At 39.3% G+C, this 16,576-nt stretch overlaps 5 protein-coding genes across 6 annotated transcripts; 3 read left to right on the forward strand and 2 right to left on the reverse strand.

The window, feature by feature from the left end:
- Nucleotides 1-1,762: 1,762 nt before the first annotated feature.
- On the forward strand, nucleotides 1,763-2,753 carry LOC6650200 (antigen 5 like allergen Cul n 1). The gene is made up of 3 exons (XM_002073382.4): nucleotides 1,763-1,925; nucleotides 1,976-2,367; nucleotides 2,432-2,753. The coding sequence occupies exons 1-3, from the start codon at nucleotides 1,776-1,778 to the stop codon at nucleotides 2,706-2,708; spliced, it is 819 nt and encodes a 272-aa protein (XP_002073418.4). The 5' UTR covers nucleotides 1,763-1,775; the 3' UTR covers nucleotides 2,709-2,753.
- Nucleotides 2,754-3,110: 357 nt separating this feature from the next.
- On the reverse strand, nucleotides 3,111-5,158 carry LOC6650201 (kunitz-type serine protease inhibitor A). Of its 2 annotated transcripts, none has more exons than XM_002073383.3 (2): nucleotides 3,867-5,158; nucleotides 3,111-3,649 (listed from the first exon to the last, which is right to left on the reverse strand). In XM_002073383.3, exons 1-2 carry the CDS (start codon nucleotides 3,922-3,924, stop codon nucleotides 3,357-3,359), a joined length of 351 nt encoding a protein of 116 aa, XP_002073419.2. In that variant the 5' UTR covers nucleotides 3,925-5,158; the 3' UTR covers nucleotides 3,111-3,356. The 2 variants fall into 2 exon arrangements, with proteins under 2 accessions (XP_002073419.2, XP_046865309.1); XM_047009353.1 differs by lacking the exon at nucleotides 3,867-5,158 and adding an exon at nucleotides 3,705-3,833.
- LOC6650202 lies at nucleotides 4,055-5,182 on the forward strand. The gene has a single exon (XM_002073384.4). The coding sequence runs from the start codon at nucleotides 4,055-4,057 to the stop codon at nucleotides 5,180-5,182; it is 1,128 nt and encodes a 375-aa protein (XP_002073420.4).
- A 487-nt stretch (nucleotides 5,183-5,669) lies between these two features.
- LOC6651353 lies at nucleotides 5,670-7,551 on the forward strand. The gene is made up of 2 exons (XM_002073385.3): nucleotides 5,670-6,134; nucleotides 6,205-7,551. The coding sequence occupies exons 1-2, from the start codon at nucleotides 5,670-5,672 to the stop codon at nucleotides 7,549-7,551; spliced, it is 1,812 nt and encodes a 603-aa protein (XP_002073421.3).
- Nucleotides 7,552-9,883: 2,332 nt separating this feature from the next.
- Nucleotides 9,884-12,712, reverse strand: LOC6651354 (homeobox protein 5). Its single transcript, XM_047009354.1, has 2 exons — nucleotides 12,135-12,712; nucleotides 9,884-12,027 (listed from the first exon to the last, which is right to left on the reverse strand). Exons 1-2 carry the CDS (start codon nucleotides 12,624-12,626, stop codon nucleotides 9,988-9,990), a joined length of 2,532 nt encoding a protein of 843 aa, XP_046865310.1. The 5' UTR covers nucleotides 12,627-12,712; the 3' UTR covers nucleotides 9,884-9,987.
- Between the last annotated feature and the right edge of the window lie 3,864 nt (nucleotides 12,713-16,576).

Here is a 16,576-nt window from a genome sequence, read left to right on the forward strand (position 1 = left end):
CTGAATAAATTTTGGATATATTGTGGGATGTTTTAAAGTAGAATAGCTCATGTATTGCATATTTAAGGGGGCTGATTTCATCCATTTCACATCTCTGCTTCTGCTTTTCGCGAAGTTGTGCCAAGTATAGAAAATAATCCTCAACTTTTTGTCGTTCTAATCTATATTAGAATATATTTTAGACTTTTTTAGCCTCATCTTTTTTTCGAAAATTCTATGGAAAACAATCTGATTCATAGTTAAATTGCTAAGGTACAAAATGTTTATATTTAAAGAACAAAAAAGAAGACAAGACCAACTTAGTGAACATAAAATCAATTTTGGATCTGCAGTAACTAAGTAGGCAAGGGTATTCACACTTTTACACTTACAAAATCGACTTTACCTCTACCTCAAAGTTTTGTTTGCATTAGTTTTTTGTTGTTGGATATGCAAGTTTGGCTCGTGCATGTCTCGTGGCCTGCAACAATAACTGGCCATCGAATGAGCCACCAAAACACTTGCATTGCAACTCCAATTGTGGATTTTCTAAGTTAGTTGCCGGGAGCTGTATACGAAATGGGGGCATGATCTTTGGCAATATGTTGCCCAGTCTTAAATAATAAAAAACAAAATCGATAGGATCCCATTATTTCCCATGTTAGAATCCTTTAAAACACACACACACACATAGACATAGACATAATTTAGCCCAAGGAGCCAGGCTGAGGATAAGCTGATGACTTGCTAGAAAGGTAATGGTAAATTAAAGTGAAGGCTTAATAATCTTTAATGTTTGTCTTTAAAACATATCAATCGGTTATGAGTCATAAGGACTACATGATTTATATGTGTTTGGCAATTAAATACTTTAAGTTCGTTTAAAAATATATTACTTAGTATCTCTTTATGAGGGTGTTGCGCCAGCTAATCAGACATAAAGGCAACCATAAAGTATTTAAAGTTTTCAACTCTGTCATTGCCAATCATTGACTGTACAGCTAATTGACCGACAGACTCAAACTTCAAAGACAGAGCGAGCGAGAGAGAGAGAGAGGGAGAGATATGGCACTTCATCAGCAATAATCAAATATATATACAGATATATGTGCATACATATATATACAGTGTGTGATAGCAACTCAAGTGGCAGCAGTATTACGTCAACGTCAACTCAATTTGGCGGTTAACAAGCCTGGGACACTGGGGAACTTGGGCATTGGCTTCGCAAATGGTCATGGCGATGGATGGATGGATGGTTGGATGGATGTATGAATGGAGTCTGTGTGGTGCGGGTCAAGTGCTGATGCATCTGCCAAATCGAGTGAAGTGCACCAAAAGTTGTAACAACCAAAACAAAAAAAATATAAGAAATAATAAAAAACAAAAAGAGAAAAACATAAAAATAATCAAAAAATAATGAGAGTCATCATTAAAAACTGTCTTGTCTGTCATTGGGCGAGATTTTTTGACTTGACTTTTGGTGGTTCATTATGATATCGAAATATACCAAATATACTTATATGTTATTCTATATGAAATGTTGAAAAAGATTATAAAGTTTTGTTTGGTGCTTCTACTTTACTTAGTCATATTCAGCAAAGTTATGATTTATATTCAAAGTATTTCTACTATATGAATTGATATTTATTCATGGATTTATTTCCAAGACAGCTAAGTCAATTTGTTCTAATCGTCAGCTGTTTTATTTTATAAAACACCTTTGCTAATTTTCATATAAAAGGCAGTCACATTATAATTACAGACTAAGTATTAAGTCGCAGCCTAGGCCGTTAATGTCCCTATTAAGTAGCAAAATGTTTTTGCAATTACTTCTATTGATTAGTTGTTCCTTGACTAGTCTATGGGGATTTTCGTTTCCAGCCGCTGCCTACTGTAATCTACCATATTGTCAGATGAACAATTTGGTCTGCCAGAATCCCGGCGTAAGTGTATACTTGGCTTAGTTTTAGTAAAAATTTATATTCTTTATTAGACTTTAAGCCCAACATGCGATCGAAATGCCAGAGTGGTGCCAATGGCAAGTTATCAAAACGATTTGGTATTCATGATCAATGATTTTCGCAATAAAGTGGCTGCTGGATTACCAAACTTTTTGCCAGCCGGTCGCATGGCCCGCATATCCTGGTCCAATGAGTTGGCTCAGTTTGCTAAGTTCGATGTGTTGCGTTGCACGGAATTACCCCGACCCTGTATGACATCACCGAATTTTCCCAATATTGGTAGCATCTCGATGCATCATTCATATCCTGGTGACAGGCGGGATGAGTTGACTGTGATGCAGGATATCATTGGATCATGGATACTTGATAGTCGCTATGTGACCAGAAAGCAAGCCTATTTCTTGAATGAACGTGCCGATGGCAGGTAAGTAAATAGTGCGATTTTTAAATTTTAATTAAAGTTGCTAACACATTTTTATTATTGATAGATCTGTCTTTCGACCAGCTCTCCTGATGAATGAACACAATACTCACATGGGTTGTGCTGCCATCAAATATAAAGCTGATCGTTTCAATAACTTTCTATTGAGTTGTACCTTCTCAACGGTCAATTTGATGAAGAAACCCATATATAAACCAGCCAGGCAACCAGGAGCCAATTGCAAGAATCGCGATGCGGATTATTCAAACCTTTGCGCCGTGGGCGAGTTCTACTCTGAGAATCGCCAATATGCTGATTCTAGGCTACTAATGGAGCTAAATTAGGGCTTGGTTTAAAAAAGGAAAAGAAAATAAATAAAAATAAATATAGCATGCATTGTGCCATAAATCAGAACTGGTCAGCATTCCCTCGAGTAGTGAGCTTGGGCCAATTACAATTGCTGAAGAGTTTCGCATAAATAGAACTGTGAAGGGGCCTCTTGCGGCCAGAAGTGCATTCTAAGTGGTCAATATGAGATTGTGGTTATTGCAATTTATCTTGCAAATACTCTTAATTCGCATTTCAAGTTCGGATGGAGCACTTAAGAGTTTGGTACAACAATTGAACCAAGAACAAGCCTTCGATTATGCTCTAATCATAGAAAACTCTGACATCAGATTGATTGAACTATTGTGGGATTTACCAATACCCGTAATACAAATCAATAAGGAAACAACTACAGTCAATTATGAGTTACAAGTCAATCACAAAAGGAATTTATTAAGCATCGCTTGTGTCCATGATGAAGAGGATCAAGTCTTACTGGACTTGATTCGTTTAAATCTTAAAATGCTAAATACTCAACCCTTGTTAATCATAGTGGATAAGGTCTACGATCATTCAATAATGGAAACTCTGCTTAAGTGGTCCTGGCAGCATCGACTACTCAATGTGCTAATTATATTCAAGAACTTCGAGGTAACTATATACTCTTACATGGGATTTGTTATGGCACAAGTGTGATCTGGATCAGTGTCTCGTGGCTCGGGCTTTATGAATTCAATAACAAATCTTCTTTTGCCTGGCGGTAGAGAAACTATCTCTTCTTCAATAAAGATGTCGGCATTGCAAACCGTTTGACATTCCTTTTCGGTTTCGAAACGATTGGGATTACCTCCACAACCGCTGTAAATAAAATCCATGCAGCTATCAATTGATGGGTCATAGGCATACATTTTGATTTGAGAATCACACGGGCCAGGATTGGCCATAAAAGAGCAGAATCCTAGAGGAAATAACTAATTATAGTTGACTAAAGCAAGAAGTATTTACTTATTTACTTGGTCTGGGTGACTTATCAGCGTAAGCTGCTAATATTATTAGACAAAGACAACTAATGGAATATAATGATATCATGTTTTTCTATGTTAAATATAATTATAGTTTACTTTGTGAATGTTTTTCTATTTGACAGGAAACTGGACTCATCTATAGTTACTCACCATTCCCTGTGCTACAATTTGTGGAACGACGCCTGGACAATGAGGTTCCAACTCGCATAGTTAAGCCCCGATTGGATGACCTCAACGGCTATCAGTTGCCCATTGTAGTGGGTGGCTCCACCCCACGCCTAATTGTTCGCCGTCAGACGAATGGTCATTTGGTCTATGCCGGCCTTGTGGGTCACCTAATGTCGTGTTTCGAGCAAAAGTACAATTGCCATTTGGTTCAGCCAAGGGAGTTAAATGAATCGTCTATTCCACCAGCTCGAGAAGTCATTGGAGCGGTGCGTAATGGTAGCGTAGAATTTGCTTTAGCTGCTTCCCTACCATCCTTGCCTATAACAGGATTTATGTATCCCTTTGAGCTGTTGAGCTGGTGCCTGATGATGCCAGTTCCGGCGCAGGTGCCTCAAAGTGAACTCTATGCCAAAGTATTCAATCTTTCCGCTTTTCTATTAACCCTCGCCGCCATGATAGTCATTTCAATGACCCTTTCTGTGGCTCTGCGTCTTCATGGCTTTCGCGTTCATTTGGCACAGTTTCTTTTGCACGATGCCTGTTTCAGAGGAGTCCTTGGACAGACTTTCAGTGAGCCATTTAGACCTCCGATCTTAGTGCGGGCCATTTATCTGCAAATCTGTGTACTGGGCATACTGATCACATCTTGGTACAATTCATATTACTCCACCTATGTGACAAGTCCACCACGACTTCCGCCGTTCACCAGCTATGAGAGCATTCTTAATTCCAAGACAAAAGTTGTCGTCTGGACACCGGAATATCAAGTGCTCCTTCAATACACTGAGACAATTGTTAAGTATTCTTCAATTTTCAAATTCATATCGAACTACGAAGTATTTCTACAACTGCGGGACTCTTTCAATACTGAATACGGCTATATGATGCCCCTGGAGAAATGGAATCTCATTACGGAACAACAGAAGGTGTTCAGTTCACCGCTTTTCACCTTGCAGGAGAATCTTTGCTTCTATCACACCATTCCCATTGCATTTCCCATTATCGATAATAGTGTCTTTCGAGAGCCATTCGAACGTTTGATATCGGAGATTACGGCCATGGGACTATTGGAACATTGGAAGCGCATGGCCTTTACAGAGATGATTGAGGCAGGCAAATTGAGTCTTTTGGACTTGGGTAAACCAAAAGTATTTCGTCCCATGCAACTACAGGATTTGGAGTACGTTTGGTTCGTTGGTGGATCAATGTTTACTTTGGCTTTCGTAGTGCTTTTATTGGAATTGATTTGGCAATTTATTCGAAACATAATTGAACGAAAATCAAATAAGAATGTTTAAATAATAAAGTTCCTTGTTTGCCTACTTTATTGTTTTCAATAAATCAGAATTTATTAAACTATTAACAATTTTTTTCGGCTTTATATTGTTAAAGTTTTTTATCAGTATATCTTAAGAATATATAATCCTTGATATAGTTCTTGACTGATTATGATTATCTTTGGGATTTGTATAAAGTAAAGTTATAGTTATTTATATTCATTAGTCTTTAACACACATATTTGATAATTATCGAAGCGCCAAGTAATTAACTAGAGGGCCATGTTATTTATTTTTATTATTATTTTTTTGTTTTGTCTCTTGGGATAAATAAAGCTCAATTTTTTTGCTCTTGTATTTTTGTGTATGTTGATGATGTTCGAGTCTAGTTAACATGGACTGGCTAATTGGCAGTACCCATTAGCCACTTCGTTGGACGCTCATTAGCAACCCTTTAAATGTTTAGGAACATTAATCAGTGTCGTGCAGTTGTCCCTCGTCAATGGTGATGGCTTGTCCTTGGCTAATCCTTTGCCTTTGTCCGATCTGGATGACAAATGGTGGCACAATTCAAAATTTATTATTGGACATAAAACATCAGTCGGACTTTCATTATATGCTCATGATGGAGAACACAAATTCAAGTGGTAACAGTAGCAGTTGGTCAAGGAATTTAGTACTCGGTGAACTGCAGCTACCGGTGCTCCAACTGGATGCCAAAGTTTCATACTTTTTGCATGATAAAATGAGCAAAAATTTGATATCTCTGGTCTACCTGGGTGGGTGGAAGTTTGAGGAGTCGTTGCAGCTCCTAAATGCTTTGGTGGCAAATCTCAGACATATGACCACATCGAGAGTGTTATTTCTGATTTCTATGGAATTGGCAAAAGATGAAACAATTTTGTATAAACTATTTTCTTATTGCTGGAAAATGAAGTTACTTAATGCATTGGCCTTGCTCGAGGATTTTGAGGTGAGTAAGCAATCGAGTGTTGAGTTATATCTATATAAATCTTAATTCTTTTGTTTTTGTTTCAATAAAGACTACCAATACTCTTTATGGTTATACTAACTTTCCGACTCTCCAACTGGAGCAAAGGCAATATGTACACGGCTCATCTATGGCCATATTTCCGGAACGATTGAAGAACTTACATGGCTTTAGATTACCAATTATAGTTGGTGGTAGTACGCCCCGAGTTATAGCCTACTTCAATAAATTGGGACAATTTGTATACGAGGGTGCAGTGGGTCACTTTATGGATGCCTTTCAGCGTAAATACAATTGTCGATTCTACCAACCGCTGCCAGCTAAGGGCAATGCCTTTGCCCCATCCCAGGAAACGGTGGCCGCAGTACGGAATCTCACTGTGGAAATGTCCATGGCTTTGACATTTCCCACGATACCGCCATTCGGTTATTCTTATCCCTATGAGCAGATGAACTGGTGCATGATGCTACCCGTTGAGGCAGATGTCCCAACTCCAGAATATTACACAAGAGTATTCGAATTGCAGGCATTTCTTCTGGCTTTGGCCACCATGATTGGTATCTCCTGTCTATTGGCCAGTTCGTTGCGTCTTCATGGCTATCCGGTGTACAAATATGAGTTCTTTCTACACGATTCCTGTCTGCGTGGAGTTTTGGGGCAATCGTTTTGTGAGGTATTCAGAGCTCCCATTTTGGTGCGTGGCATTTATCTGCAAATCTGTGTATTGGGCATCCTGATCACTGCTTGGTACAATTCCTATTTCTCCACCTATGTGACAACTGCCCCCAAACAGATGCCCTATAACAGCTATGATGATGTAATGGCTGCCCACATCAAAGTTCTTGCGTGGAAGCCCGAGTATGGCGAATTGATTGGACGGCTGCAGCAATTTCGTAAATATGAACATATGTTTCTGGTCGAGCCCATTTTTAGTCGATATCTAAAATTTCGCGATTCATTCGATACGAATTTCGGTTATATGATGACCAGCACCAAATGGGTGATTGTCAATGAGCAGCAAAAGGTCTTTACCAAGCCCCTCTTTCGTTTGCGTAATGATTTCTGTTTCTTCAACAATATACCATTTGGTTTTCCAGTCCATGAGAATTCGATTTATATGGAACCGATAATGAATTTAATAATGGAATTAGATGCCAATGGTTTGCCATCGCATTGGCGTAAAATGGGTTTCACCGAACTGATCAAGTCGGGTGAATTGGCTTTTGTTGATCTAAGTCCGCATCGAGAATTTCGGGCCATGCAATTAATGGATTTACAATATATTTGGTATGGTTTTGCATTTATGGCAATACTTTCCACTTCCGTATGGCTTATGGAGATTGTGTGGCATCGTCTGAAACGCAGATGGCAATTAAAAATGCTCACAAAACCACTTTAAGAGAGACCAACTAATGTTAAAGTGCTTAAAGTGCTACATATGCTAAATAAATGCTATAAATAAATCTAAAACGAATATAAATTTTTAGCATATGTACATATGTTAGTTATGATGACTAAACTCTTGTCTTGTCATTGCGCAAATCATAATCATACGAAATGAAGATCAGGAGGATAAGAAAAATGATTGTATGATGGCTGTTGACTTTTCTTTTTGTTGGCGTTTTTCTTCGATTTTCATTGTGCAAATATTTGCTCTGTGGCTTTGTGGCTCAAAGTTCAACATCAAATGCAATTAAGACGCGTGCTTGTTTGGTTAGCTTCAGTTTTTTTTTCTGTTGAACAGTAGGAGCATAACAGGCTCCCCCAAGGTGCCACGACACGATGAACAGACGCAACAGCCACCTGTGCAACGGCAACTGGCGCCTCTTGAAATTCCCTAATCGACATGTTTCGATCTCAAATGACTTGCCGACTCTGACTCCGTCTCCGACTCTAGATCCACTCTTGAGTTTGCTTGCCGCGATTCGTTTCGAGTGAAAAATTTTCTCTAATCTCCACTGATGGTTGGTTGGCCAGTTTTACTGGCGTTTGGCACATGCGTGCCGCATTTGTTGATCCTCTCACCGACCTAAGCTACGGCAAATGATGTTGCTGCTGTTCACTTTGATTTTGACTGACAAGTGCCGCCTTGTTGCATCTTCTGTTGTTGCTGCTGTTGTTGACATGAGCAGCTGCATGGGCTTTCATGCACTTCCTTTATGGGAGAAAATTATTTCTATGCACCCGACAACATCAACGACCAAGACGAGGTGGAGATCATCGTTCATCCTCATCCTCAACCAGTAACGAGCAAACTAATTAACCCAAAAGGCCGTCACTTTGTCAATAATCTCAGCTTCTTTATATTTTTTGTATTTTTATTTATTTTTCATTTTTCTTTTGAATGCGTTGCAATATTAAAAATAAAATTATTAAAAAACTTAACTTCAAATGGGTATGTGTTTTGAGTGTGTGTGCATAAATAATAACTAACAAACAGTTAACTAAAAATCTGATTTTTGAATGTGCCTTAAATTTAACATTTTTTTTATATATACATATTACTTAAATTAAAATCAAAAATTCAATAAATTAGAAAATACTCGTATTGCAAAAATTCTACAGTTTATATAACAAATCAACTTACTATACATATATATATATATATATAGTATATATAGTTCTATAACCCAAACACCATAGAAGATACATATATATTTTCAATTAAAAACTATCACAAAAAGTAATTGGCAGTTTAACTATAAATTACATTTACCAGCTAATTAATTAGTTTGTTTTAGCTTAAGAGTTATTTAATTATCATTTCTTTTCTGTTTTTTTTTTGTTTAGCAAATACAAAAAATTAATGGCAAGTTGCATTCAAAAACATATTTTCAACTTCAGAACTCTAGATTTATAGATGATATGGATTTTAATGCTAATTTTTTGTTGTTGTTTTTTTTAAGAACTAAAGTAAAAACCGGAAAATACTTGCCGCTAAGCTAGTTATTTAAAATGATTATGAGATGATGATATTGAGAATTTATTTTCACTTGAACAAACTTTCGAAACTCTGCAGAGAGATTGGCTAGTGTTTAGATAACTTAGTAAAGTTTTTTTTGTTTTCATTTGAACTAATACTATAGTTAAGTATATACACTAAATAAACAGATTTACACTAATTTTTGTGGAGTCGCGGTAGGGCAATGCATCTAATTAAAAGATATTAACAAAATACTTTTTAAGGATTACAAAATGTAGCAAAAATTCATTTTTACATATACATTTTACTTAATATACTATACTATAAACTTTTTTTTTAGTATTTAATATCTAGATATCTTATAGAAAAAATTGATATTGTCATTTGTTTTACAGAGGAAGCGTTTGGCCTCATTTTGATATCACCACGCGTAGAGTTTGCTTCATTAGCTTCGTTTATGATATGGATAGAAAATGTTTTAATAAAATTTGGCACATTTAAAATTAATTTGAGTGTGTGTGTGTGGGTGTGTGTTGGTGTGTGTGTGTGCTATTAAATGTACAATTAATTGAGTATTTGTTTATATAAAAAGACAGTTTCGTTGTGATATTATGGTATGTTTTGTTTGTATGTATGTATATAGGAATTGCACAGAAAGCTGTAGAAATAGGAATTCATCAATGACATAAATTCGAGGGGGCGTGGCTGACCTGTCCTTGTATGGTACAGGGGGTTGGCCACCCAAAGAGTATTTCGAGTAGTAAACATAAGGTTGTAAATGGTTTTTTTTTCTTCATTTTTTTGTGAGTAAGGAACAAGAAATAGTTTATTGGTTGTTGGTTTTGTTTTCATTTGTGTTTATGAAGTTAGGATATTTTGTTTTTGTTTTTTTGGAGTTAATGTGAACCTGCATTACCGATTGGCTAGGAGACCATTGGCCGGTGGTAGGACAACACCACCGATGCCGGGTGGTGTATTCGGATTACTTATCATCACAGGCAGGCTGGGGGGTCCAATGTTCATCTGTCGTTGTTGTGCCAAAGTGGCTCCCACTGTTGTTGCCGATGATGGGACAGATGTTGATGATCCTCCACCAGCTCCAGCTCCACTGCCTCCACCTCCGCCGTTGCCACTGCCGCGTTGCTGCTTTGAGGAACTGCCTTTGATCATGCTGCCACTGTTCTTTTGGGTCATGTGCGTTTGATAGTGTTTGGCCAGGTGGGCCTTTTGCCGGAAACTCTTACCACATAGGGAGCAGGCAAAGGGCTTCTCACCTGTGTGAGTGCGTATGTGCACATTGACCGAATATTTGTCCTTGAAACCTTTCGAGCAGATGGAACAATAGTGCAGGGAACGTTCTTTACGCTGACCACCAGTGGAACTACTGCCTCCGCCGCCGCCGCCGCTGCTGCTGCTGCTGCTCGAATTGGCAGGTGGACTATTGCTGGTACTGCTGGCACTGCCGCTGGATGATGAGCTGCCTCCACTGCTGCCGCTGGGCAGGACAACGCCAAGGACATTACTCCCGCTGTTACCACTGTTGTTGTTGTTGTTATTGACAGCATTCGAGTTATTGTTGTTGTTGTTGCTTGAATTATTGCCGCTGCTGTTGCGTTTGTACTGCTTTTTGGGTTTGGTTACACCACCAAGACGTGAACTATTATTGATGCAAGGTCCTGTCGGTGATGTCGATGTGGATACCTCTGGCTTAAGTGGCTGCGGTGGTGGCGGCTGCAATTGATTTGTACTTCCTACTGCTAAAGCTGGACTCGTTGATATTTGCATCATTATTGCATTGGCATCATTGGCATTGGCATAGTCTCCTACTCCTCCTCCTCCTCCACCACCTCCACCACCGCCTCCTCCACCGACAGGGACTGTCGGTGTCGCTGTGCAGAACTGTTGCACCTCATTGGCTATGCGTTTGATCTTCTCAAAATCATCACTGAAAGCATTCTCCAGGCTTAGGAACATATCGTCAACTATAATGCTGGTATTGCCATTATGTTGTTGTTGCTGCTGCTGCTGTTGCTGTTGCTGCTGCTGCTGCTGGTTGTGATTGGTGCTTAAATGACTACTCCCACCACTCATCACCTGAGCATCGTCAAACATTTGTGCAGCATTTAGCGTAGAATCGGCAAATCCCAAAGCATCAGCCGCATCATCGGGTGTAAAGGATAACAGACGCCTCATATCATCATCCTTGACCACTGGCATGACCAGACCATTGCCCATATTCACACCCTTGCCATAGCCCTTGCCTTGCAGAGCACTGCGTAGCAGAGATTCCGCCGTACTCTGTTCCGCATCCGCATTGTGATCGGCCATATGCCAATCGTTGTTGTTGTTTTGAAATTGAGCCAATTGCTGACCCAAATCATTGCCACCCGCTATTGAAATGGCAGTGACCAACGAGGGCAGTGTTTGTCCCTGGACCTGGGAAATACTGCTAAGACCAGCAACACCGTTGCCGCCATCTTGGCCAGCTGATGATCCACCACCACCTCCTGTTGCCACGCCATTGACATCTTTGCCATCGGTGCTGAAGCCACTGTCATCGTAGGGATACTCAGACTTAATGTAGCCCGGAAAACTGCCCAATAAACTGTCCAAGTCGAGGGAGCTGGGCAACTGTTCCGTCTCAGTGCGTTTTAGCCAGGGCTCGCCTCCGTTTAATACTGTCAGGGTATAGATCTGGCCATCGGTGGTATCCAGGCTGCTAATGGTATCGCTGCTACTGCCCGCCGCGCTTGAGGCAGCCGATGAATTGCTGGGATTGGTATTAGCCTGATGTTGTTGTTGTTGTTGTTGTTGTTGATGCTGCGGTGATGTACGACTTGGCTGAGTGCTGGCATTCGTTCCAATTGGCTGTTGCTGCCAACAATAGCGATCCAGATCCTCGAAAATGGAACTAGAATCTAAACGGCTGTTATCCTTGTCTTGATGCCAAAACTGCAATGAAAAAGCAAAGCAAAAACAGAATTCAGAATGGATTAATGAAGATTACAACTCTCTCCCCTTCTCTCTCTCTCTCTCTTTCACACTCTTTCTTAACTTACCTCATAGCCTTGTAGTGTGGGATCATTGCCATTGCTGGCACTATTGCCATTTCGATTAGCCATTGGTATATTTCCGTTACCGTTAACTACCCCAGCAGCACCTCCCCCACCACCACCACCAGCTGCGGTGCCTCCACCGCCTCCGCCATCATGTATCATGCTGCTGGTGGTTCTTGCTCCACCCACTCCGCATAGAGCCTGTTGCGGGTTTTGTGTTGTGACTTGACCATGATTGTGACTAAGTTGTGTCTGTGGGTGCTGTGCCTGTTGCTGATGATGTTGCTGCTGCTGCTGGTGATGATGATGATGATGAAGACTGACGCCCACATCGACACCCACACCGACACCAACACCAACACCCACACCAATGCCAATGCCCATATCGGGCGCTGTGACAAAATCAAAGAAGTCTGTCTTTGAGAGATCCTCGGCACGAAAGGATTCACTTATATCCATGCCAGCCGATGCGGACATATCGTCAGTGCCAATCATTTGTTGTTGTTGTATATGCAGCGCCAGAGCAGCGCCTTAAAAGCTTCACGTAAATTGTAAAATCTCTCACGGTTCGAGTCCTGAACAAAAATCTGAAAAATAGAGAAAAGAGAACTTTATAAGTAAAGCGAAAATCAAAGTTATATTATCCCTAATATCCAATCTTTATAGGTTTATTATGGCCAGCTGACTTTCTCTCTTGGCATTGGCAAAAGGTTTATTATTTTTTCATATCGCGTTTGCTTTGCTGATTAATAAGTAGTTTCATTTGCAACAAACGTTGCGAATTATTTCAATCAAGTTGTCTGCTGATCACATAAGTCAATCACACGATCACTTAATCATTCATATCATTTCATCCATACATCCATCCATCTATCCATCCACCTGCATTCCAGTCATACTTGCATTTTAATTTGGTCAGCTTTTTAGCTTTTGGCCTGGCTCTATCTCAAAATGAATAAATCAAACTGACAGAAGGGTGACAAAGTGTAAACACATTTGGCGTGCTCGGCTCGTAAATCTCTTCAAGGCGCACACACACAAACACACACGCACACACACACTTTAACTGCTCGGACTCGGACAAGAACCTGTCATGGCATTGCCATGGATTGTGTTTTTTGTTTTCTTCTATTTTTTTTATTGTCTATATACACCTATATCAAATACTATATATCATTTGCATAGATTTGGCAATACCGAAAAACAAGCCGGGCATTTAGAATAGCTAAACAACAACAACAACAACTCTCTCAGCTACCGTATAGCCCGAACCCTAGAGGTTCATTGCATATGAATTTAAGGTGGCAATCGTGAGAACCACAAATAGGAATGACTTAACAAATTTTAGTGCTAAGAAATTTTCGTTCTTCCCCCCTTCTTCTCCGTTTGCATACTTTAGATAAGGGCAAATGAGAAAGAAAAGAGAGAGAAAATATTTTAGATTCAGAGACTAGAAAACTTTTAAGAGATGCCTGCTGCAATCTAAAAAACAAATCAAACTTGAAATGCAAAGAAGTCATGGGGCTGCTGCAAAGAAGGAGGCAACACCTGATCACCTAAAATACATTAAAGTGCGGCAGCCAAAGAAAGAAGACAACGGCAACAGCAGGCCATTAGAGGCAGCATCTGTGGCAGCAATTCAAGGCTCTTAAAGTGAGCTCGTTTGGCTAGTGTACGCTATCGACTCCAATCATCTGGCACAACCAAAAACCAAGGCAATGAAATTTCACCCAAAAAAAAAAACAACCAGAAGAAGTAAATAAAACTCTGCGTAATCGCTGGCAACTACGGACTAGTAGTTTACTTAATCATCATGTTTAAAATGCAAAAACAACCGCAAATACAAAATAAAAAAAGACTTGTAACAAACAAAAATTACTTTATACCTCCTCTGTGTGCTACATCAAAAATAAATATATGAAATAAAATAATAAGCTTTTGTTTTGCAGCATTTTGGTGCTCAAATATTGACTAATTTGGCCACGATTATTGTGATTTGGAAAGAAAGTTGCCAGGCGGGCAGGTAGACAGTCAGCCAGCCAGCCAGCCAGCCAGCCAGTCAGCCAGTTGGAGTTTATATTCGAGTTGGAGTTGGAGCCAGAGACGTGCTCATATAACTGGAGGCCAATCATGGACGTGTGTGCATGTGCCCAGTACATGCATCTTCTTCCCAAGCGAAAGAGAAACCAAGAGAGACAGAGAGAGAGAGAGAGAGAGATACAAAGGTTTAGATGAAGATGCATTGGACAAGCGGCTGCATTTTATTTCTTTATGGTAATCGCAATCGTAATCGTAGAAATTGTTAGCGCTTTTTGACCAATGCAAACAGCTTGAGGCGGCATCATCTTAGCCAAGCAAACGAAGCCAAAAGAAAAACACATAACTTTGTTTTTTTTCTTTGGTTTGTAAAGGATTATTGGTTATTTAAAGATATGCTTGGTGAAGCCTGTTTAAAGGCCATAAATCTAAATTTTGCAATCGTGTTCTTTTAATTACCACAAAAGTTTTGTTTTGTTTTTTTTTTGCCTTTCCTTGCAGCCAAATGGAAATTATTTATTCATTATCTGCGGTCTAAGCATGCAAAATTTCTATGCAAATTTCTCTCTTAAAAAATCAAGGAAATTATGAAATTTTCAGTATAGTTTCATTGCTTGGCCTCTCTCATGTGGTGGGTGTTAAACAACAGTAGATAGGCAGGAGGAGGCGGGGAGTGCTTGAAAAGAAAATGCAACTCGGTAGTCAAAAGGTGCCGCTAGTATTGCCATCGTCATCATCACTGAAGATTAGTTTATGTGCAGGAATTTTTATATTGTGGTTACACAATTTTCCTTAACCAAACTCAAACTCAACTCTCCTGGTTTGTTTTTTTTTTCGAGAAAATCACACGCTTTAACGCTTGAGTGGTTGTTGCTTCTTTTTTTTTCTCTCTATCTCTTCTATTTTTCAGTTTTCCTGGCTTGAATTGACTTTTGTTGTTGCTGTTGTTGCACGATTTTCCACGCATTTTTAACCCAAATACCGTGCTAAACGATTTTTTAATGTCTTCACTAACAAGTTTCAATTACCAATAGGCTATAGATGAAAACCAGTCAGTAGTGGGCTCGATCCCCTGTCACCACTCACACCCTCCCACTTGCTCAATATATTTTTCTTACTCAATCAATTAAAATAATTCAACAATTGTAGCGAAATTTTTTGTTTAAAAGAGAGGGAGGAAGAAAGAAAGAAGCTAAAAGACGACAATGCGGTAAAACCTGAAGTAGAGCCAGACTGAGAGTCTCAGAGTCTTAGTCTGAGATTCATTTTATTCACGTAGCCATGGAGCAATCAAATTGCTTTCTGGCCCCGATTGGCCAAAATGGAGCCATCAATGAGATGAGAAAGTGCTGGCAGTTTGTCATGATAAAAAAAAATGAAATAAAGTAATAATCATAATAATAGGTACTTATTAAGATAAACGATGGGGCGTTCTTGCATATTGCGTATACGCACTGACCACACTGCGAACAATGTGATAATTATGTAAGGAAATTGTTTAATTCGCCAAAACATAGCATGAATTGAGTTTTCATTTTCAAAAGCGTAATCATTTCACTTTGCCATTAAATCTTTCGATTTCTTGTCAGATAAATCAATTTTGAAAAGACATTTGAATACAGCTCGTAAAACGCATCAGAAACGCACGGAAGCTAATAGTGCAACATGCAGCTGCAAGGAGATAAATGCAGTGAAAAAAGGCATACATATAGATGTATGTATATATTTCTCTTTTATTGCAAATTGTCATCGTTAGCGAAGTGAGACCATGTCTGCTCTATAGGCAGACAGGTTAACAAACTATAAGCCAGTCGATCATTTTTCAACCAGATAATTATCGCCCACCAAGTGACCAACCGGATGGCCAAAACGGCTGCTGACCAATTGACCAATAGCCTCAACTCAAAAGTTGAGTTGTTGAAGCGGCTGATAAGCAATTGCAGCAGCTGCCGTTGCAGCTTACCAACTTATGTTGTTGGCTTATGTTTCAATTGCATGCAAATGCATAATTGAATCAAATGGCTTGTGGTCTTTGCAGTTCTGCAACTTTCTCAAAAGAAAATGTATAGAAATAAAATCTAAAGGAAAATAAAAACCCCGCCTAATGAAGTAATCAACGTGCGGGCATCTAGAGACTCTGTTTTCCTCTTCTCCTAGCTGTTGCTGTTGTTGCTGTTGTTGGCATTGTCAATCAAAGGAGGCACGTTTTTTTTTCTTTCTTTTTTTATTGCGTCCGTGTTACAAACCAAATCGCATCAAGATGTATTAATCATTTTGGCCATAGCCAGAGTCAAAGTTAGAGTTTGAGCAGAGTTTTATCAACTGGAGACGATCTTTTGGCAAACTCCAAATGGGCGCTGCTTCTACAACGGCAACAACCACGGTAGGAACAACATCATTGTGTGATG

Source organism: Drosophila willistoni, chromosome 3R, assembly GCF_018902025.1.
Source record: "Drosophila willistoni isolate 14030-0811.24 chromosome 3R, UCI_dwil_1.1, whole genome shotgun sequence".
Taxonomy (NCBI): Eukaryota; Metazoa; Arthropoda; class Insecta; order Diptera; family Drosophilidae; genus Drosophila; species Drosophila willistoni.

Bases quoted from the DNA above. Each gene is read 5' to 3' on its own strand.
- LOC6650201 (XM_047009353.1), bottom strand. From the start codon at position 3,780: ATGATATCATTATATTCCATTAGTTGTCTTTGTCTAATAATATTAGCA. The intron at 3,650-3,704 runs GTAAATAAGTAA...TATTTCCTCTAG, and splicing joins TGATAAGTCACCCAGACCAA to GATTCTGCTCTTTTATGGCC.
- LOC6651353 (XM_002073385.3), top strand. From the start codon at position 5,670: ATGGCTTGTCCTTGGCTAATCCTTTGCCTTTGTCCGATCTGGATGACA. The intron at 6,135-6,204 runs GTGAGTAAGCAA...GTTTCAATAAAG, and splicing joins CCTTGCTCGAGGATTTTGAG to ACTACCAATACTCTTTATGG.
- LOC6650200 (XM_002073382.4), top strand. From the start codon at position 1,776: ATGTCCCTATTAAGTAGCAAAATGTTTTTGCAATTACTTCTATTGATT. The intron at 1,926-1,975 runs GTAAGTGTATAC...ATTCTTTATTAG, and splicing joins TGGTCTGCCAGAATCCCGGC to ACTTTAAGCCCAACATGCGA. The intron at 2,368-2,431 runs GTAAGTAAATAG...TATTATTGATAG, and splicing joins AATGAACGTGCCGATGGCAG to ATCTGTCTTTCGACCAGCTC.
- LOC6650202 (XM_002073384.4), top strand. From the start codon at position 4,055: ATGTCGTGTTTCGAGCAAAAGTACAATTGCCATTTGGTTCAGCCAAGG.
- LOC6651354 (XM_047009354.1), bottom strand. From the start codon at position 12,626: ATGATTGGCACTGACGATATGTCCGCATCGGCTGGCATGGATATAAGT. The intron at 12,028-12,134 runs GTAAGTTAAGAA...TTTTCATTGCAG, and splicing joins CCACACTACAAGGCTATGAG to TTTTGGCATCAAGACAAGGA.